We start from the raw sequence: 20828 nt of genomic DNA on the forward strand, positions 1-20828 counted from the left end.
ATGCCAAGATAGATTTTCTTCTTCCTTTGAATGTGATTTCCATTAACTATAAAGAGAATAAACCTGTGAAACAATCTATGACTTAGGTAATATATTTTGGGTTTAAAAAAGTATTCTAAATCATTGGTATTTTGAATGAATATCAGTTGAATATATTTGATATACTGTTAACATAGAATTTTAATGACTTCTAATTCAATCATACCACCACAGAAAAGATTTTTTGAAAGATAAAAGTTGGCTTTTTGAGCTACTAGTCATTAATAAACAAGTGTCCAAAGGCAATTTAAACAAAGAGAAGGAGAAATGGACTTCAGTAGGAAATTTGCCACTGAGGTGACAATGGAAGGGATCAATTAGGGAAGGAATCACTATGACAAAGGGGGAGGGACAAAGTGGCTGCAAAAGATAGGAAGGGAAACTGAGGCTATCAGTGGAAGAAAGTAGACACTGGTGAATAGACTGGTGTTGGAACATTGTCTAAAAATAATGAAAACTTTGTAGCTGTAATTCACAGTGATTCAAGTTAGAATGCTTGTTTTCTGTGCTTTTCTTCCTGCATAATTATTTCATTGTCTGCATTTTCTACTTTTAGTGATAATACTGAGAAGTATGTTTAGATGGATATAATTGCCCATAATATCCAGTCATGTGAACTGTAATTTCCTATCAAAATATTTAACTTCAGAATTATTACTTCAAAAATGTTTGTCAGATATATGCACCATTAGAACCAAGTTAGTCATTTTATATTACATATGATCAAATTTAACAGTTATCAACAGATGCATACATATACATTATCGATTTCTAATATATACCGTGTTTAGTGGCTATTTATAAAATTATCTAAGAAATTAGCTTTGATTTGACATTATTTTAATCTATTTGAATAAGTTGTTCATATTTAAAAGAATATCATTGCATCTATTTCCTACTATAGTCAAATCAGTCCTACTTCTATAAAGAGCTACAATGTTTAAACCAGTGTCCTCCATTTAATTTTGTTAGATTTATAAGTCTCTGAGCATAATTCTAGAAGTGAAAGTACAAGTATCTTCTGATGCCCAGATTTTACATAACTAAAATATTTTATAGACTGAGAGTATTTTCTAGGGGTGCAATCAGCACTCTGAATTGATCTATGGTTTCATTAAAACCTAAACATACTTTCTATATTAGAACATAAACTTAATACATGTCATGGACAATTAGGTCTTTAAACTGTCACATAGTCAAAGAAATCTGTAAAAAGAGAAAGATTGCTCTTGAAGCTAAGCATACTGAATATCTAATATATTTTAGTATAAATCTACCACAATATAAAAATAAGTTTTATATCATATATGATTTTAATTGATCTAAACAACATAAGCTCATGTTTCATTAAATAATGTTTTTCCTCCAGTAAGGAGAAGGCTAAGTCTAAACAAAAATTTTGATGATAGATCTGATATTTTAATGAAACTTTTTCACTGTTTTAAAATATATTAATTTTAAAAAGTTGATAATTTTCTCTACCTCAATTCAGTTATTGGGGAAAAATTAGATGGCCCAATTTGAAATTATTGATCTTTTTTAGTTATTGTCATATTATTTTTCTGAAGAGGTTTGGAATGCCTAAAATATCTATCATAAAAATCCCATGTTTAGAAACAAAGCATTTAATGTGTCCCAATAGAATACTTACTACTTGAAAAAATTATAAAATGTACAGAATATCAAAATTCTGGATGCAAGTGTTAAAAAGAAAAACAAATTTCTGTAGAAATGTTTTAGATTAAAGGAAATAAAGGATACAATGACAACTTACAGCAGTACCTACTCCTAAATTGGATCTTGCATTGAATGAAGAAAATAAAGAACACCCCTCGGTCAACTGACAGCAGTAGTATATTAAGAATGGATTAGATAAAATACCATCCCAGAGTTAAATTTATGGTATTTGAGAGTTGTATGCCATAGTTATGTAATAAAGAGAATATCCCTAGTCTTTGGTTACCTGCTCTAAAATACTTAGGGATAAAGAGTAAAGGTAAATCTTCCTTTTAAATGACTGAAAAACATGATAGAGATAGACTATAAAAGATAGATTATTTTAAAAATGAGAAAGAAAATGGGTAAAAGGAATTTAAGTAAAGATTGTAAAGATTTATTAGTACTCGTGTTATTTTTTATGTTTACTATAAATTTTAGAATGTTTTCAAATTAAAAGTATGTAAAGAAACTAAAATTGGACTTTGAGGCTGTATTTCTCACTTTCTTCCAGGTCAACACCACTCAGTCAACAAATACTGAGAAACCACAAAGTACAATATTCAAAGTAATCAAATTGTAGTTGTGAATAAGAGAAATGGAATATCTGTGTTCAACATGTTGACATTCCAGTGAGATAAAATGGGAACAAAATGCAAAATAATTTAAAATACTGATAACATATTGCTGAAGATAAATGAGAATATAGAAACAATGAATGATGTTATTGCTTTAAAAAGAGAAATAGCCTTTCTAGAGAATATCATCCCACATGAGATATGAATGAGAGGAGATAACTAACCTGTTATCTGAGGAAACATTCGACATGTCCATCAACAGATAATGGATAAACAAAGTGTGGTCTAGCCATAGAAGAAGATATATCACCATTAAAAGTCATTAAGTGATGATACATGTGACAATGTCTATGGGCTGTTAAAACATTAAGCTAACTGAAAGAAGCCAGATCCTGAAGTTTACATACACAATATTCTATGAATATACAATGTTAAGTAGGCAAATCCATATTTCATGCCTATTGAATGGTGATTAAGAACTAGGAAAAGTACAGAGAAATCGTTACTAGTTAGCAAGACATTTCATATAGAGTGATGAAAATATTCTGAAACTTCATAGTGTGAAAATTACATAGACTGTTGATAAAGTAAATATTCAGTAATACACTTTGAATTAGTCAACTATGATCTATTAATTCTGTTTAAAATAATTTTCAAAGAGGTAAGTCGATGGTGAAAATGGAAGATGGCCAGGAGACTGACAAGGTTTAATAGTTTAGTCTGGAGATAGAAGAGATGGATGTATAAGAAACGTCATTAAAATGAAAAAGGATAAAGAATTCAGAGACAGGTTTTTTGACTGAGTTACAAAGAGAGTTTTTATGGTAACCAAAGAAGTTAACATTTAAAAGCAGTGTCCACTGCCTTGAAAACAAGGACAGTGATTTGACCCCTATAGTTTGGATTACTTGTATCAGAAGTTGCATCTCCGACTTTCATATCCCTGCGCACGGACCAAAACATACTAAGTAAATTCACACATATCTAAATCACCACCACACTCCCCTCTTTAAAGGTTTGGCCATATAGATTAGTTGTGAAATTAAGATTCAAATTTCTAATGTATATTTTAAGTCAATGAGTCAACCTAGTTTCACAATCACAAGAGTTGCCATAGTGTTGTTTGAAAGTTTTATATGGCACTTTCAAATTTTTGTTGATTGAGGTATTGTAATATACAATGTTGTTAATGATGGTTTTCAGTGTACATAATTCAACCACCCCCATTACCAATGTCCCCACCTCTCTTCCCCAAGGCTTCCAGTGGTTTCCACCTTTCAACTTTTCCACCCCCACCAAACACAGTTTTATGAATCAGTGTGGCTCTCTGCTGCTACATTGCAGTGTCATCTTTAAGTCCCACATATGAGTGAGAGCATTCTTTATCTACATCTTTCCTTCAGAATGACTGCACTCAGCATATGAAATGTTATTAAAATACAAACTTGATTTCAACTGAATCCAAAATGTAATTGAAAGTATATGACATTCTTCACTAAAGAAAAGCTAAGTTGCTCAAAGCGAAAGTTGTGAATCCATGGTGTGACAATTATTGTGTGCGGCATTTTTCTGTTTACTATTATTTCTAAAAATGGTTTAGCTTTGCAGTGTATCACTCTTGTATAGAATAGTTCAAAGCGAAACCATATCCTTTTGATTAGAGAATAATCCAAAACCAAGTATCCTCTTTCTAGTATTTGTTAGTTACTAGGGCATGAATATTTCAACATTTAAGCATCTTGATTTCCTTTCATGTTCATTTCGGTGATCTTGAAATATGTACTACAAATTTCTTTATACTAATAAGTATTTAATATTATTGCTTTATGAAACTCTGAGAAACTTACAACTCATTCTTGTTGGTAAGAAAAACCAAAGACATGAACAATGAAGATGCACAATGGGTAATAATTCCTTACAGTTCCAGAAAGACTCAGTTATATCATGGACAGAAGTAAATATGTTATGAAATAAGGGCTAATTATGATTCTCTGTGCCACAGATGGTTTCTCACTGTCACTTGAGCCTACATCAAGTCTGTCCCCCATGGCAACAAGAAAAAAAAGAAGGGCGGAGGGTGCAGTGCAGGAATTTGGAGATGAATCATGAAAATGAATTGCTGTCAGTAACAGTAACAATGTGGAGGTATTATCTCAGTACTTTTTGGACAAAAGAGGGAAACAGTGGAAAAACTTAAGACTAAATAGAAAAAAACTAGAAAGATGGAGGAAGATAAAATAGAGGAAAACAAAGAAAGTAAAAATATCTTTTAAGGATCAGCATTTTCCTTCAACTCATTTGTAAATAATACATAATAAATAAATAATATATTTATATATTTATAATTATAAATTATAATGATGATAATAATAAAAGCAAATTGTTTGCAAGGTACTAAAAGATCATCACCAGTCACTTTTGGGTAAAGGACAATGTTCATATATATTCACGTATACTGGCTTTGTGGTACAGATGGGGCTTATTTTTCACACAGTAATTATTTTTCACACTCACTGAGTGATTTTCAACCTGGGAATCAGGACAGCTTTAGAGAATATTATGCACATCTCTTACCTGCAGAGATTTCTATGTAATTGGTTTAGTGTAGCACAGAGAATGAAATATCTTAAAGGCTGGTCTCTAGGGATGCTAATGGGTACCTAAGGTTGAAAAGCATTGTCTAATCAGGGCCCAGCAAACTTTGTCCAGGGAAAGGCAATCAAGGGAATAATTTAGGTTTTGTTGGCCATTATGGGCTCTGCTACAACTAGTCAATTCTGTTTTTAGCACAAAAACTGTCACAGATAGTAAGTGAGGGGGAATGACTGTGTTCCAGTAACATTTATTTATAGGGAAAGTAATTGATAGATTTTGTGTAAGAAACACAATTTAACAACCCAAGCATTAATTTCCTATCCATCAATATACATCTAACTTTTCACCATAATCTCTTCTTTCCATTTCAGTGGAAAACAGATCATCTGCTGAAAATCCTTTTTGTAGCCCAACTCCTATAGCCTTATACCTGCTCTCACTTTTTTGGTTCTATCAGAAACTAGGTAACTTCCTGTTTCCCAAGGTGAATCTAATCCTTTCATTAAGACTCAATTCCACCATTCTCCCCAACTCATTTAGAGACTCACTCCATAAAGGACCCCAATTCCTATGTTTTAAATTTCTTCTCCATTATATCTCTACCTTCATTTAATATAGCCAAGTAATTTGATCAAAAAAACCTTCTTCCAAAACTTCAATACTGGGTCCTCCTTGAAATAATTATCCATGTTTTTCCTCCTCTATATGATATCTTCTTAGTTCTACTTATTTTCTAGGAAACATATGTTGACATATGTTGACACTGTTGACCTTTCTGAAAACTCTCTCTTTAGTTAGATCTCACAATATCGTATCTGTCACAATTAGATCCCCTTCTGCTGTCTGCTACCAGAATGTTATTCTCTATCTGGAAAAGTTCATTCATTTGCTATATAGTTTCTCAAATACCCTTATAGCAGGGGTCCTCAAACTTTTTAAACAGGGGGCCAGTTCACTGTCCCTCAGACCATTGGAGGGTCTGATTATAGTAAAAACAAAACTTATGAACAAATTCTTATGCACATTGCATATATCTTATTTTGCAATGAAGAAACAAAACAGATACAAATACAATATGTGGCCCGCAGGCCACAGTTTGAGGACCACTGCCTTATAGTGTTAAGCACCACCTACAGTCTTGCAAATTTTATCTATCATATCTCCTCATGCTACTTGATTAATATTTTCAATTTTTTTTATTTTTTATATATTTTATTTAAACGCCTTGATTACATACATGATTGTGTTTGGGTTTCAGTCTTGTTTAGTAGCTTCAACCTCTATTATACAACTGCTGAAGATAAAATTCTTGCTTAAAATGTTGTTCTTCTTGAACTCCGCTCATTTTTGGCATATTTGATTTTTACCTCATCTTATTACTTTTCTCTTCTTCAAACAAAACCACATAACATTAACTATCTAGTCCCACCTCCCAATTAGAGGGGGGGTATAATGGAGGTACCATGACCAAACAGCTGTAAGATCACTAAGTAGTAAGCTAGGCACAGAGGGGACCAGTCATTCTAGCAGCCCCAGGGATGAGGGTGGAGGCTATGGGAGGCGGGATGGGAACGGGGTGGAGGGAGGACAATTCGGTGGTGAGAATTCCCCTGACTCAATGTTAATATGTACCTAAAACTATTACTGAGAACGATATGTAAGCCACTATGATTAAAATAAAAATTATAAATTAAAAAGATATTAAAGGCCTAGTAAGACTCCAACTAAATTTTGAATTATACATATTTACACTATCATTTTATATGGAATATTAATGGAATATAAAAGAAATAAGCAAAAATGTTGTTCTTCTAGACACCTGACAACATACAATTGTGCAATTTTTTTCAAATAATGTTTCTACTAGAAGATATGCTTTCCTGTCTTCTGTGATTTGAAAATGTACATTTTTCTGTTCATTTTTCTTTACTCAAGCTCAGCTTCTTTTCCCAACTGGTTTCCAATGTTATGGAACATCACAGTTTAGTTCAATAGCTTTCCTAATATCTTGTTTTACTATTCCCACCACCAGAGTTCCAGTTCCATCCCATTATTCACAAAATGACTACTCTGTTCATTTTTTCCACCAATTACTCCTCTTTTCCTCTAATTTTGATTATTTGGTCAGATTGTTTGCTTAGGTTATTCATATTGTACATTTGAGTGAAAAATTCTGGTAACTAACATTTCTTGACTTACTTCACTTGGTCTAATCACAAGATTTTCTTACAGTGTCAAAAAGGCCATGGTTGCATCTTTTTGACTACCAAACAATATGTCATAGAGAATATATACCACTTTTTCTTTATCCCAATATCTGATAACAGGAAATTGGGGCAATCATACGTTTTCAACCATACATAACAGTCCTGCTTTCCTTCAAAATCCAAATCACACACCAAATCTTCATGTTTCTACCTTTATAAAATCATATTAATCAATATCCTTTAGCTATTGCCACCACAGCAGCTTTAGGGCATACCTTAGTTATCCTTCATTAAAATTATTTGCAATTTAATCTTGACAGATATATTTTTTACTTCTCAACATCAGACACAATTTTCTCTTCTTATGGTTACATCCATCTTATATACTATTTCTCTTTGAGGGGTGACAGTTAATAAAACTGTGTACACCATATTTCAGTAATAAGTTGAAACCTCTTCTCTTGATGAAATATATTTTTTAAATTTAATTTTTGGCCACACCCATTTGATGCTCAGGGGTTACTCCTGCCTAAGCGCTCAGAAATTGCCCCTGGCTTGGGGGGACCATATGGGACGACAGGGGATCGAACCGTGGTCCTTCCTTGGCTAGCGCTTGCAAGGCAGACACCTTACCTCTAGCGCCACCTAGCAGGCTTCGAAGTATGATATTTTTATTTATTTTGGTCTCAGCAACACAAACAGCAAATTCATTAAGAAAAGCTATGGCGTTTGGGTACTACACTTAAATAAGAACTTAATAAAATGGAGCATTGGCTGACAATGGTGATTAGTCTGTTGAAGTAAATGAAAACCACAGCTAATATAGATAAATAGGAAAAACTGGAACTTATATTCTGGAAAAGATTCAAATTTCTTTCCTAGAGCAGGTATTTTTCCTTAGATGAGATCCAGGATGGTCAAATGGGCGTCTGTCCGCTCTAATAACAGTGTTTATTATTTTCTTCAATAGAATAGAAATATTCCTTACTAGGAAATGCCATTAAAATATCTCACATTTTGATATTTAGAATGATCATGAAAAGAAACATATTAATATAAAATCCTGTTCTGTATTTCAACTTAAATGAAAATTTTCTTGTTTACTTGAATGTTAACTTGATTAGGGTAGACATGTTCCATATCATTTCCCTACAAGTAATACTGAGTGCCACAATTTTACAGTTGGCATGCTTGACAACTAACTACTTAATTATTTCTGATTATGAATGAAATATTAACTCAAATGTTTGATTTATATGTTACAAAATTTAAGAACATCCAATATTTCTCATCAGAGAGGGCCCTACAATGGTGTCAACAACTCAGTTAGGTTCTTGATATTTTAGCAGTAACCATATCCTGTCATCTGGGATGTGTTTTCTCAAATGTCTGACTAGTATATTTCAGTTTCTCCCATGCCTGCATCATAGTTCCAAAAAGCAGCCATTTCCCTAAAACCTACCTTTGTATCAGGTTCCGGTGAGCTAGTCTGTTGATCTAAATATGGTTAATGAAAACCCTTCACTATTAAATTATTTTACCTCTGCATAATTTTGACAAAGTAATCTACTTTCCTATCATTTATAATAGCAATGTATTCATAAAATGACAGATTTCATTAAGTCTGTAATAAATTCAAATCTTGCATTTGTTCAAAGAACAAAACTCAGTCATTTATTTTAAAAGAATATAAAATAGCCTGAGATGAAAGCTGAGAATGACCAGGTTTTCAGGAAAATTATGCTGTTTTTAATTTTGATAGGAAACATACTACTGAATTTATTCAATCAATGAATGAGTTCTTGGCAGACTTACTGTCCTCCCATTTTGGCCTCTGAAAAATAGGGTTATGACCTGGTAAATCTGCCAAAAATCTTTCTACAAATTTGACTTGGAAATTCAGGAAACAGTGAGAGCAAGAGTGGTTATTTTTGCAGACAGAGAAACAAATCTATCTAAATATGATAATGGCATCTTTCAAGGCTAACTATCAAGAAGATTAACAACTAATTTCCTCCTTTGAAAATACTCTAAAATGTATAAAGTTCAAAACAGAGATTAGAAACCTTCTATTAACTGGTCTCCTAACATCTCTCAAGAAATCTACTGATACAAATGAAATCCTAACCCTGGTACCAGAGCTTTTCTACCTATATTCACATTTCAAAAATTGTAAGATTAAGTTGGCCCCGTGTTTTTAACTAATTATAAATTCCTTTAAAGGAATTCCACATGTTTACTCTGCTCACTATAAATTTGTAAGCAAAGGTAAACAGGAATGTGTATATAAGGAGAGGGTAAGTAATACTTGATGTAAATGTAGCATTTGAAGGAGAGACACACTGTAAATAAGAGCTAATCAACCTGTGGATAAGAAACAGAAACATTTCCAGAACTATATAGTATGTTTTAGCATGTATTTGAGAAACATGTCTCATTAATTTATTGAGGAACAAAGAGACAACTATTTTCTTTGTAGAAATAGTTACAGCATTATAGAAATGTTTTTGCTTCCACAGCTTCAAAGTGAGACAGAAAGACTCACTACTGGAAATAATAAACTAAATGTCATTGTATGCAAGGAGATCTTAGATCTTATAGCAGAAATATTATCTTGAAATGATTAATTAGTAATAGAAGTAATTTTCACAGGTAGTTAATTTGCTCTTACAACTAAGTATCACAATCAGAGCATTCTGTCACATCACAGAAATCTTCACTGCTAGCACATATGAACGATAATCTATTTCACATCAAATAAAGATGAAATGGTTGATACTTGAACCATGAAATGCTTACCGAGGTGTATAGGTATCCCTCGCTATTCATTGCCAAATACAGCTTGGTTTGAACTCCTTGAATGGCAACCACTCGAAGACCCACAGGGATGAGGTTAAACAGAGCTGAAATCAAAATGGAATGTGTAAACAATGCTGTCATTGTGAATTCTAGAACTTCCCAATGTTCCAAGCCAGACCAAGGGTCCTTTAAAAGTACCATGGACTAGATTGAGAACAGAAAGGAACATTTCTTTATGTGAACAGAGAAATAAGGTCTTGTCTATCTTTAAGTATTGATTCATTATTTCAGTCACATAACTGGATCTATAAGTACATATTTTTCAAAGACCCAGGAGAAAATGGAAAACCATACCATGGCTTGCTTTAGGAGCATGCCATTACCAGAAACTGGCCAAAAATCTCAAGTTTTCAACTCTTCTCCTAGATATTACTGATGAAATCAGACATAGGCACAGATCTGCCAGTTGCAGTGAGATTCTTATAAAACAAACAGACAAATAAAAACGCTGGTCCAACTCTCTTGCCTATTTATATATTTTTTAATGTTTTAGCCTTAACCAAACCATGAGCTTTGGTTAGGGGAATCACTTCTGAAGTCTTGCCAGATTTTTTTTAAAAGAAAGAAGTATTTCTTTAAAGAGCCAACATTTGCAAGATAGGACTGAGTAGGTTCTAGCATTGTGTAGGGGGGCAAAGCTACTCAGAATTTTTTAAAAATGAAAGAGGTTGGCTTGTTTATTGTTTTCATTCCCTAGTCATTGGTTGTAAGGATTTTTTAAAATTTTGGCTTAGTTTTCCAAAATACTTGCAAGTGAGCAACTGGCCAAGAAGGCCTTCACTTCTCCATTTGAAGGTTTGACTTCATAAAAAACTTACTCCCAGGCTCTCCTCGCAATCACACACCACTCACTGGAGAGAAACCAGTGGGTGTCCACCCCCAACCAGCTGTCTACTCCCTCCCACACCACGAACAAAAATAAAACAGTACATTTTTACAACGCAATGCTTGCCACACACATTTTTTGAAAATAGCCTGTGTACCAATCTCTCAAGAGTCCTGGACCAATGTTGATGGCTTTGATTCAATGTGTAAGTTTATAAAGGGTTACAAATGGTCTGCTATGATTTCTGTAAACAAGAATGGAAAGGGATCACCTGATGACTAAGAATCAGTTTTAAAAGATCATTTCTGTGTGTGTGTGTTGTGTGTGTGTGTATGTATACTCTACTGTGGTGGTTGGATGGATGTGAGGAATAGTATGGGAGAGCGATATTAATGAAGAAGTTAATATTCCTTAGTGAGACTACATAGTATCTTTCTCTTAAAATCATGGTTTTACCAAAGAGAAGCTAGGACATATTGTACAGTTCAAAATACAAGTGTTCTTACCACATGTCACTGATGACACTTCATTCAATATTCATCATATTAAAAGCTGTGGCCTTCTGTTATATGAGGTAAAGGAAAGTAATTGCACAGATTGCCAGCAAGGATCTCATGCTATATTTGACAACGCAGTCGCAAGAAAAAGTCTATTTTTGAACATGTCCTATACACATACATATATATATTATCTCTTTCTGTTGGTGATTTGATTGCAACTGTTGTTTAACAATGATTTGTGCATTGATAGTAACATTTATGATGAAAGTCTGATAGTATTATAATTTTTGGAATGAAATAGATCACATCCCATTCTAGAAAAGATCAGTTTTTAAAAAAGAGAAAAGATCAGTTCTATGATTAAAAATTCTATGATTTACTAAAAATACCTACAAAAAAGATCTACAAAATCAAAGAAATCCATAATGTGGCTGGTTGAAAACCATACCACTAAACAACTAGAATACCAGCATATGTTGCAATTCTGAGTTAGTCGCAATAATTGATGACAGTGATAAGTGAAATTCAGAAATGTTCCTAGAATTTGATTTGCTAATGTCTTGAAATTTTTAGTCCTCCCTTAATGCAGTTATACTAAACCATTGAAGTTGAAAAAGTTATGAATTTTTACTGCATCTATGATCACTTTCAAATGCAGATGTTACTATGTAATAATATGCTCATCTTCTGAACCTCAGATATAAGAGAAAGAGAAACACAACAAAACACCACTAATCCAAGTCCTTTATTACCTCTTAATGACTAATGGTATTCACTATAGAGCAGAACATTATTTTTTCAAGATTACCATAAATTTCCACGATCTTTAACCCAAAACAACATCCTTCTACAAAAAACAATCCAAATCTGGGTGGATAGTGACTGATCATACTCATTCAACCTTTTTATTTCTTTAGTAATTCAAGAGAAATCATAATCTGAGTTCATTTCTAGATTAGGTGGGCATTCTTTCTACATTAAAATGCAAATTTTTCAAGGGGGAGTTTAAACAGAATTACTATTATACTACTGACCTTTGTTTTTCTAAATATGGAATACTTCAGTGACTATCAGATTAGATTATCATCACTTAGAGATATCAGTTAATTTTATACAACTAAGACAAGACCAAAGTCTGAAATCTTTTCTTCCATTCAAACTTTTGAAGATTGTTAGGTTACACCATACTTTACTTAAAATCTAGGTCATTCTTTGTTCTTTTGTATGTTTGTTTACAATTTGGATTTACCCCAAGACAGAGATTGTCTTACTTGTAAACCTGGGTGGGACTAGCTTGGGATAGTTTGAGCTATCTTTCCTTACACTGTCTTTACTTCCTCACCCAGGGCTGATCTCTATACTCACTAAAAATGGCAATGCTGGCAGGCAGTGGAGGAGATATGAGGGAGAAGACTGTTATACTATATGTATTTCACACTCAGCCTAGTCTGGATTATTGCATGTGTAATCTTGATGCAGACTGGATCACCTAGGGTTGGAGATACTGCATGTGGGATGATTTTACAGATGAGTTTATAGAAGAAAGTGCCCTTGTTTCTTTTTTTTAAATAAATACAATTCACCACCTTCTACCTCAAAGGGATGGTTTACTGGGAGACATGCACACAGTTGTCATTTGATGTTTGCTACAAGAACCCTGAGGTGTGCCTCTTTTATTAACAGGGTTCAGAGCAATTTCTCAAAAGAAGAATTGAATAGAAGTACATCCCAATGTAGACTGGGAAATACTTGACAGTCTTAAGCTGCTAACAACTATGGCAGGTTTAAAGGAAAATATTTTTAATAAGCCCTTACCATACTGAGGAAGATAAAATAAATATCATTTATTCAGGGAAAAACATTAATTAATAATGGCTGGCTCACTCATAATGAGATCTTATTGAACTGACAGTTACCATTGTTAAAAAATCTCTATAAGTTAGTTTAAATGCATAATATCAGGCATATGTATTAAAATAGATGTACCCGGGTAAATGTGAAGTAGTTTGTTTAATCATGATCTTGCTAACCAGGTTAAACTTACATCAATATAAAATTTATCCATCTGAATGAAATAAGGTATGATGAAAATACTAAGAATTAATTAAAAGAAAACAATACCAGGAAGAGTAAGGAAATAGTATGTTAACAGAAGAGCTAACAGCTGAAAACAACATCTTGGGGCTGGAGAGATATCATGGAGGTAAGGCGTTTGCCTTGCATACAGAAGGAAGGTGGTTGGAATCCTGGCATCCCATATGGTCCCCCAAGCCTGCCGGGAGTGATATCTGAGCATAGAGCCAGGAGGAACCCCTGAGCGATGTTGGGTGTGACCCAAATATCAAAAAAGAAAACAACTTATATTTTTGTTTAATTTATTGAAAATCTATGAGTGTCAAGAGAAGTTCATAGCTTTAGGGGAAAATTTTCCATGGCCAAAATTGTTTTAATGAGGGGCTGGATGAGTGGGAAAAGTGGTAAGGCATCTGCCTTGCCCACGCTAGCCTAGGAAAGACCGGGGTTCGGTCCCCTGGCATCCCATATGGTCTCTCAAGCCAGGAGCAATTTCTGAGTACAGAGCCAGGAGTAACCCATGAGAGTCACCGGGTGTGGCCCAAAAATCAAGAAGAAAAAAAGTTATTTAATAATATTAAGAATCATTTATATTCTGTTTAGTGATGACTTAAGCCCTACAATATCTTCTAGGGAAAAAGAAAATCTAACACTTCAAACTGTTTTCCAACATGGCATTAGGAGTATAGTAAAACTTACTGCTGTGTTATTTCTTTTGAGATATTTGCTATTTGTATGTTTCATATATGATAATACTTACCATTGGTTGACTTACCTCTCATTGTTTCATTCTGCCTAACACACAGTTTCTGGTTTATCAGACTATGATGATCTTTTAAGTTCTAACAATATCATCAGTACACAAAATGCCAAATATATTAGTCAGAGTTATGGCAGTCAACCAAAGGCATAAGATATGTATATGGAGAATAAAATCTACCACATAATTTAAAACTCCATAAAAATGAATGGATCCTGATTTATTTACATATGTGTAAATGCACGTGTCTCATATATGTAAGCAGAGTTTGACCTTGATATCTTTTTTTCTTTGTTATTGGGAATTTGGGAGACAAACCAGACAATACTTTTGAGATATTCTTGGCTCTGGTGATGCTCAAATGTGGCAGCAAGAATCAAACAGGAGTTGGCTAAAGTGCCCACATGCAAGGCAAGTCCTTTACTTTCTGTGCTCTCTGTCTAAGCCTGATCTTGATGAGTCAAGATTAATGTTGTTTATAGGGCACTGAAAATGAATTGTATCTTTTTAAAAAATATTTCCTTTTCAGGAAACATGTGAGAGATATGCCCCTAATATTTTTTCTCACATTTTGATCTGGAGAGGTTAAAAATAGACACTAGAAAATCTTGTTGTGGCTTAATAATCACACACTTACCTTCCATAATGTCCAACAGGTACAATTCGCTGAGGCAATGTTGGAAAACACAGCAGTGTACATTCTCTACTGTTTTCCTCTAATACTGATTTCTAATAGAAACCAGTTAAGGGGATGTTTTATTGCTGATCATCATGTACCAAGGTCTGTTATATGATTACAGTAAACCCTCTGGTTACACTTGACTAATGTTTTCAAATAGAACACTACACATAAAAGAACATCCAGGATGTTCTGCAGAATGTTAATAGAACAATAATAGCGGCCTTTTGCAAAGGAGTGTGGTACCACTGAGTGTGGCTTTTCATCCTAGAACCAATAAAGCTCCTGTCAAGAATAAGTACAGGTGATTTCCTCTTGATGTCAGTGCTTGCCAACAACCCCCAAAGCAATCTTTTGGGGAACAAAAGTATGTCACCCTTAACATGGGAATTACTGTCTATGGTTTTGAAGCCTCTACCTAAGCATCTCTTAAAACGCCCAAGAGGACTCTTTGACATTCAAAACAGCTTGCTTTAGCTGACAAAGGTACCATTTCTGGTAAACTATTAAAATCTAAGAGAAATGTTGAAACTCAGAAAAAATAGCAAATGAATTTTGTAGGTGCTTTGAATCTCATACAACAGTTACTAGAACTGCAGAAATCAGTATATTGTAAAACAGTAAACATGAGTGAGGAGAGGGCTTCTCTCTTTGTGTGTTTCTTTTTATTTTGGGGGGAGGGGCATCCCAGGTGGTAGACAGAGCTTACCCCTAGCTTTGAGCTTAGGGATCACACTTGATGGGGCTTTGGGGTAATAATATGGCAGGATCCTCAAACTTTTTAAACAGGATGCCAGTTCACTGTCCCTCAGACCGTTGGAGGGCCAGACTATAGTCAAAACAAAAATCATAAACAAATTCCTATGCACACTGCATATATCTTATTTTGAAGTGAAGAAACAAAACAGGAACAAATACAATAGTAGTTTGAGGACCACTGACATATGGTGTCAAGAATGAAACTCCGATCATCAGTGTGCATGGTAATTGCCCTGTGGCTGTACGGACACTCTGGCTGTGTAAGTTTGTTTTTATTACTACTCCAAGTAAAACATAGATAATAAAAGGTTATGCAATCTCTTCGAATCACTTTATTTCAGTCATCAGAAATAAAACTCATTTTATTTTGCTTTTCCTTTTCAGGTTCACCATTAGGGTTTCCCATTTAGTCTTTACTGAAACTATAGTTAAAAAGTAAGCTCTGAAAGAAATTTCATTACCCACCTGTGGAGGTATTTGAGTGTTAAAATCTCAATTCGTTCCCGAGTTATCAGTGTGTGTGGAGTTGGGGGGTAGAAATGAAAGTCAGTAAAGATGAATTCTCATGATATGAAACCACTCCTCACTCTTGGGCTGAGGTGGGCTCTTAAGAGGAGAGATAATGTGCTATTTTAAGATCAGTATGGGCATGAGTAAATTCTTGGGGGCGGGGAAGGATGGTCACACAGCTACCAAATCTACAGAATGTCCAATGAAAGTTACATGTGGATTGTTCATTAGAGGGTGTCAATCTGATTGATACAGTTCACTCTTTGATATGTTCAACTTCTTCTAGATTAAAGGGATAAGCAGGTGATATGTGTGACTATGTTTTAAATTCATTTTAGGATTTAGCAGGGAAGAATTCTTAAAACAAAAAGAAAAAAACGCAATGTGAGCTCCACGCTGGGAACAACTATTTATTTTGCAGTCACTTACTGTAAGTGCTGTCCTCGTCTTTCGTTCCATCAATGGTTCCATCTGCCTGCAGCTGCAAGTGGTACCCTTGTCGGCTGTATAGTTTGGTGACTATACCCTTCAGCTGAGGTTCTGCAAGGAAAAGAGGATTTGGTCACTTGAGATGTTTTGCGGGAGTTGAAAAGGCTTGAGAATTCAACATTTGAATTTCATTGACATGTTGATGTAAAATAGCAACCTACACCTCCAAAGAACATTCTGGAAGAGAGAAAACAAAACTTTGAGTTTCAGAGGAAAGTTTCAAACAGGAGAAAAGAAAGTACTTGATTTTTATTGAGTAACATGGATAAAGCCTCAAAGCTTCTTATGGCATCTCCAGTTTGAGGGAGCATGGCTGGGTTTACAGAGTGGCACTCAGTCTCAGGGAGCATTCGGAATCCATTGGCAAATGGCATATTCTAGCTTTGAACAGTGTGCCACTTTTCATGCAAAAGGAAAAGGATAAATACAAAGACCATTTCAGTGAACTGTGATGAGACTTGTCAAAAATTCTTTCTAAATGACTGCAATTTGATTAACTAGCCCCAGCATTCTCAGAAGCTGGAATAATCTGGAACCCATCAAAGAATTTATATTTAGAAATGTGAAAAGTCATATAAAAAGAGAGAATAAAATCACTTCTATGAGGCATTCGTATTAATTCTCTTTATGAAATAAAAGGGGACAAGAGCAGGGGTCTTTGTTTCGTGGGAGGAAAGAAAGCATCATACTTGTTTTCAAATTTAACCACATACATGTAATTATACAAAACATGTATTCTATAGGAAAATCAGGGTCAATTACGAATCACCAGAGATTAATAAACTAGACAATGTACTAAGAACAGCCATGTTAACCAAATTTTGCTCCCACTAAAGACACCTGCACTGAAATAATATTTATGTGCGTATTTGGGCTACATAAGCAGGTTCTGCTAAAGCCCCTTTTCAAACAAGCCTTTCAAACAAGACAGAGAATGTTTTGAAAAGTTAGTGAAAACAGAAAATGAATGTGCACGTTCCATTCCAGAGAGGGTAGGAACCCACAAAGAACAGAACAGAAGGGGAAATAAGTCTGAAATTCTGGACCATAGTTAGAGTTCAAGATAAGCCAAGAGCTCAAAGGATGCATTGGGTGAAGAATGGCTAAACACAATGCCTGCTTGCCTAACAAGGTCCAGCTTGACGCAACCTGCCACCCAAGGCAGGACGAGTTTCCCCTGAAGTCAGAAAGCCTGGCTAATGTGATGGGGTGCAAAAGAAGCCACAATCTGGCTAGGACTTAAAATTCTCTCAAATATTGCAGCGAAGTAGCAGGGAAGCAGTTTTACTAGCCCAAATCCATCACTAAGCTCTTGGCCACAAGATTCTTGGATTCCCTCCCCCGCCCACCCACCCCAGCTCCTCCAGCAAATATTTCGAAGCTGTACCCCAAGTCTGTCCCGACAAGCTTTTTCAAGTTGACCAAAGAAACTGAAAGCTTCAGAGCAAAGCCCACTTCCCTTGGAGAATGCAAGACAGAGCATCTAGGAAACAGAGGAATTCCCCGCATTTCGGGGGTGGGGGTAGAGAGCCAGGGATCAGTGGCGTCGATCCAGCTACACATATACACACACAATTTCATAGCGCACATACAATAGCCATGTTTCGGACATGCCTGTCCAGATCCCAGGCACACATGTGACACTTCTGATGCGGACAGAGTTCGCACTCTCAAGCCAGGGCCGGGGCCCGGCGACTGTCCCAGGGCAGTTGCACTGCAGCAAGCCGGTCGTGTCTTCGGGAGCTGAAAACCCATTCGCTTCCCACGCATACAATACAGGCTAGGGGGCCACGGTGGAAGCCTAAGGGCTGGCGAAAAACTCGCCTAGGCGTCCCCTCCGTCCCCCCAACAAGAGTTCAAGTGGGAAAAAGGCAACGACGCCACCAGCATCTGCCGCTCACCCCCCCACCCCCCATTCCAGTTTTTCCTTTCCAACCTGGTCTCCTTCTGCGCCTTTTCTTGGAGCCGAAGAGTTTGACCCGGGAAAAGACATTTAACTTGTTTTTGTCGCAGCTGGTCTTCCCCTTGCTCGGGCTGCTGACACACTTGCACGCGTTGGATTTCTCGCGCTCGCGGGCTTGCCGCTTCTGACGGATGAGCGAGCTGGCGATTGCCGCCGCCATGGCCACGACGCCCACCACCACCACTTCTCCGGCGACCCCGGTCGGGCTGCGGCTCCTCGGGCGGGCGCTGATCCGCCGCTCGCCGGGGCTCGCGCCTTGGCCGCGGGTGGCTCCGGGGGTGGCTGCGCGCTCTGGAGCTGCTAGGGAGCTCCGGCTTTCAGCCCAGCCGGGGGCTGCTCAGCATCGCCCGGGCGAGCTCCTGAAGCTCCGGGGAGGTCCCGGCTCCCGTGCGGGCGCTCGGCTGCTGGGGTCCGAGCCGACGCCACAGCCCCCGGGGCCGGAGATGACAGGCGAGCGAGCGAGACAGCGAGCAATAGTGGCCGGCGATGGCAGAGCTGGCGCGGCTGCGTGCGCTCGGCCCCTGCGCCCCGAGGACACTGTGCCAGTCCAAGTGGCTCGGGTCGGAGTTTGGCGGCACCCCCGCCCCGGTGCGGCGCGCAGGGGCCCCGCGAAGCGCGCGGGTGGAGGGAGCGCGGGCGCCGCGGGAGGGAGGCCGGGAGCGCGGGCGGCTGCGGGGAGGAGGGGAGCAGGCGGCGCGGGGGGGTGCGGGGGTGTTGCGCCCTCGGCCCGGCCCCTCCGAAGCCCCGACTAGTCCTTGCAACTTCTTGGCTTGGCGATCGGGAAAAGTTGGCCCGAGCCGGCCTTCCGACGGGGCTCAAACAGGTAATGGCGTGGCATCTCGGCGGCGGCGGAGGTCGCAGCGGCTCCAGGCGAGGCACAGTCTAAGGCAGCGCAATCCTGTCGCAGCCTGCACCCTCCGGAAGAACGCGACGGCTTCCCCGGTGGGCGGCCCCTGCCTCTCCAAGCCCGGCCCGCTGGCTTCCCGCCGACCCCCGCCCCACCCACCCACCACCCCAAGTCTCAGGCTGGCCTCGCTGCAGCTCAACACCTGTAGGGGGACCTGCACGGCCCTGTCCCCCCCCCCCCCCCAAATCGCCTCCCCTTCGGCTTCGGGAGGAAAGTGATGAGAAGACTCCCCGGGAGGATGTAGTTGTGTTGGAAGAACAGCAGGGGCTTTTCTTGGAGATGGGGGAGTGGCAGAGTGGGGTGTTATTTTTCTGGGAATCTGCTCGTTCCAAGGACGTCGGGGCTGGGGACCTTGAGAACATGGGCAACCCCAGTCCAAAGCAAAACTCAGCACGCCCCCCTCCTAGTTCAGCACCCCCGCTGGGGGATTGCACCCAGATACACTTGTGGCCTGACGGGACCAAGGCCAGGGCTTGCAGATGGATTCGGCGGCAGCTGCAGCGATGCTGGAAAACTGGAGCCGCCGCTGCCGAGCTGCGCCCCGCACACCACGCTGCCACCCAGTGGTTTTTGCTGACTTTTCATTTCAGGCCAACGTGTGCCGTCTGAACCCCCGTTTTATTCCCCTCTGCGCCCCCTCGTTCCCGGCGGGCTCCAAGCAGAAAGCTGGCGTCTTGTACCATGCATTGGCAGTACAGGGGAGATGCAGAACCGAACCGCTTCTCTCTTCTCACTCTGGTCATTGTCCAGGCTTCTATTTCTTTTCTTCTCTCCTTTTTTCCCACCCTTTCTGTTTTCTCTCTTCTCTCCAAGCTCAGGCAGCTGCCCTCCCTCCAACTCAGAAACCAAGTCAAGGTTTTCTTCTGCTAGCTTCACTCCTTCCACTTTTCATTTGGAGGAAAAGAAGGGATTTGTTAGGTCAAGAATGCAGCCCAAGAATGAACACACATGTGATGGGCATGGTGTTAGAAGTATATACACGTGAAACCATCATTAACTATATTATAAATCACAGTACTTCATTCAATAGAAAGTGTGGGTTTTTTTTTTTTGGTTGGGGGATCAACTCAGGAATTACTTTGGCAATACTCAGGGGGACCATATGGGATGCAACTGGGGATGGAACTGGGCTTGGTCGTGTAGAAGGCAAATGCCTTACCTGTGATATTATAGTTCTGGTATCAATAAAAAAAACTTCTTTTGTAGAATAAGGCTGCAGTAAAGAGAATACCAGGACAGCTTTGTTTTATATTCAACTTCATTTCTGACGCCCCACAAAAGCCCTCATTAGTAGGTCGTTCTGGAGCTACTACTATCCTATTTTCTGAAAAACTTCCACTTCCTTCAGTACCTTTTTAGAGTTGCTAT

The 20828-nt window shown here is 37.9% G+C and overlaps 1 protein-coding gene across 3 annotated transcripts in view; it reads right to left on the reverse strand.

Annotated features, from left to right (window-relative positions):
- FGF13 (fibroblast growth factor 13) overlaps positions 1-20828 on the reverse strand; it is a 610838-nt gene that overhangs the window by 70323 nt on the left and 519687 nt on the right. For 2 of the 3 annotated variants that reach the window (XM_049767522.1, XM_049767523.1), the window contains exons 4-5: positions 16531-16641; positions 9935-10038 (exon numbers count right to left, since the gene is read on the reverse strand). In XM_049767522.1, the coding sequence (XP_049623479.1) occupies positions 9935-10038; positions 16531-16641 (215 nt within the window). Of the gene's footprint in view, positions 1-9934; positions 10039-16530; positions 16642-18526; positions 19143-20828 lie in introns of those variants that run through there. The other variant, XM_049767524.1, reaches the window with a different exon arrangement.

Source organism: Suncus etruscus, chromosome X (assembly GCF_024139225.1).
Source record: "Suncus etruscus isolate mSunEtr1 chromosome X, mSunEtr1.pri.cur, whole genome shotgun sequence".
NCBI classification, from domain to species: Eukaryota; Metazoa; Chordata; class Mammalia; order Eulipotyphla; family Soricidae; genus Suncus; species Suncus etruscus.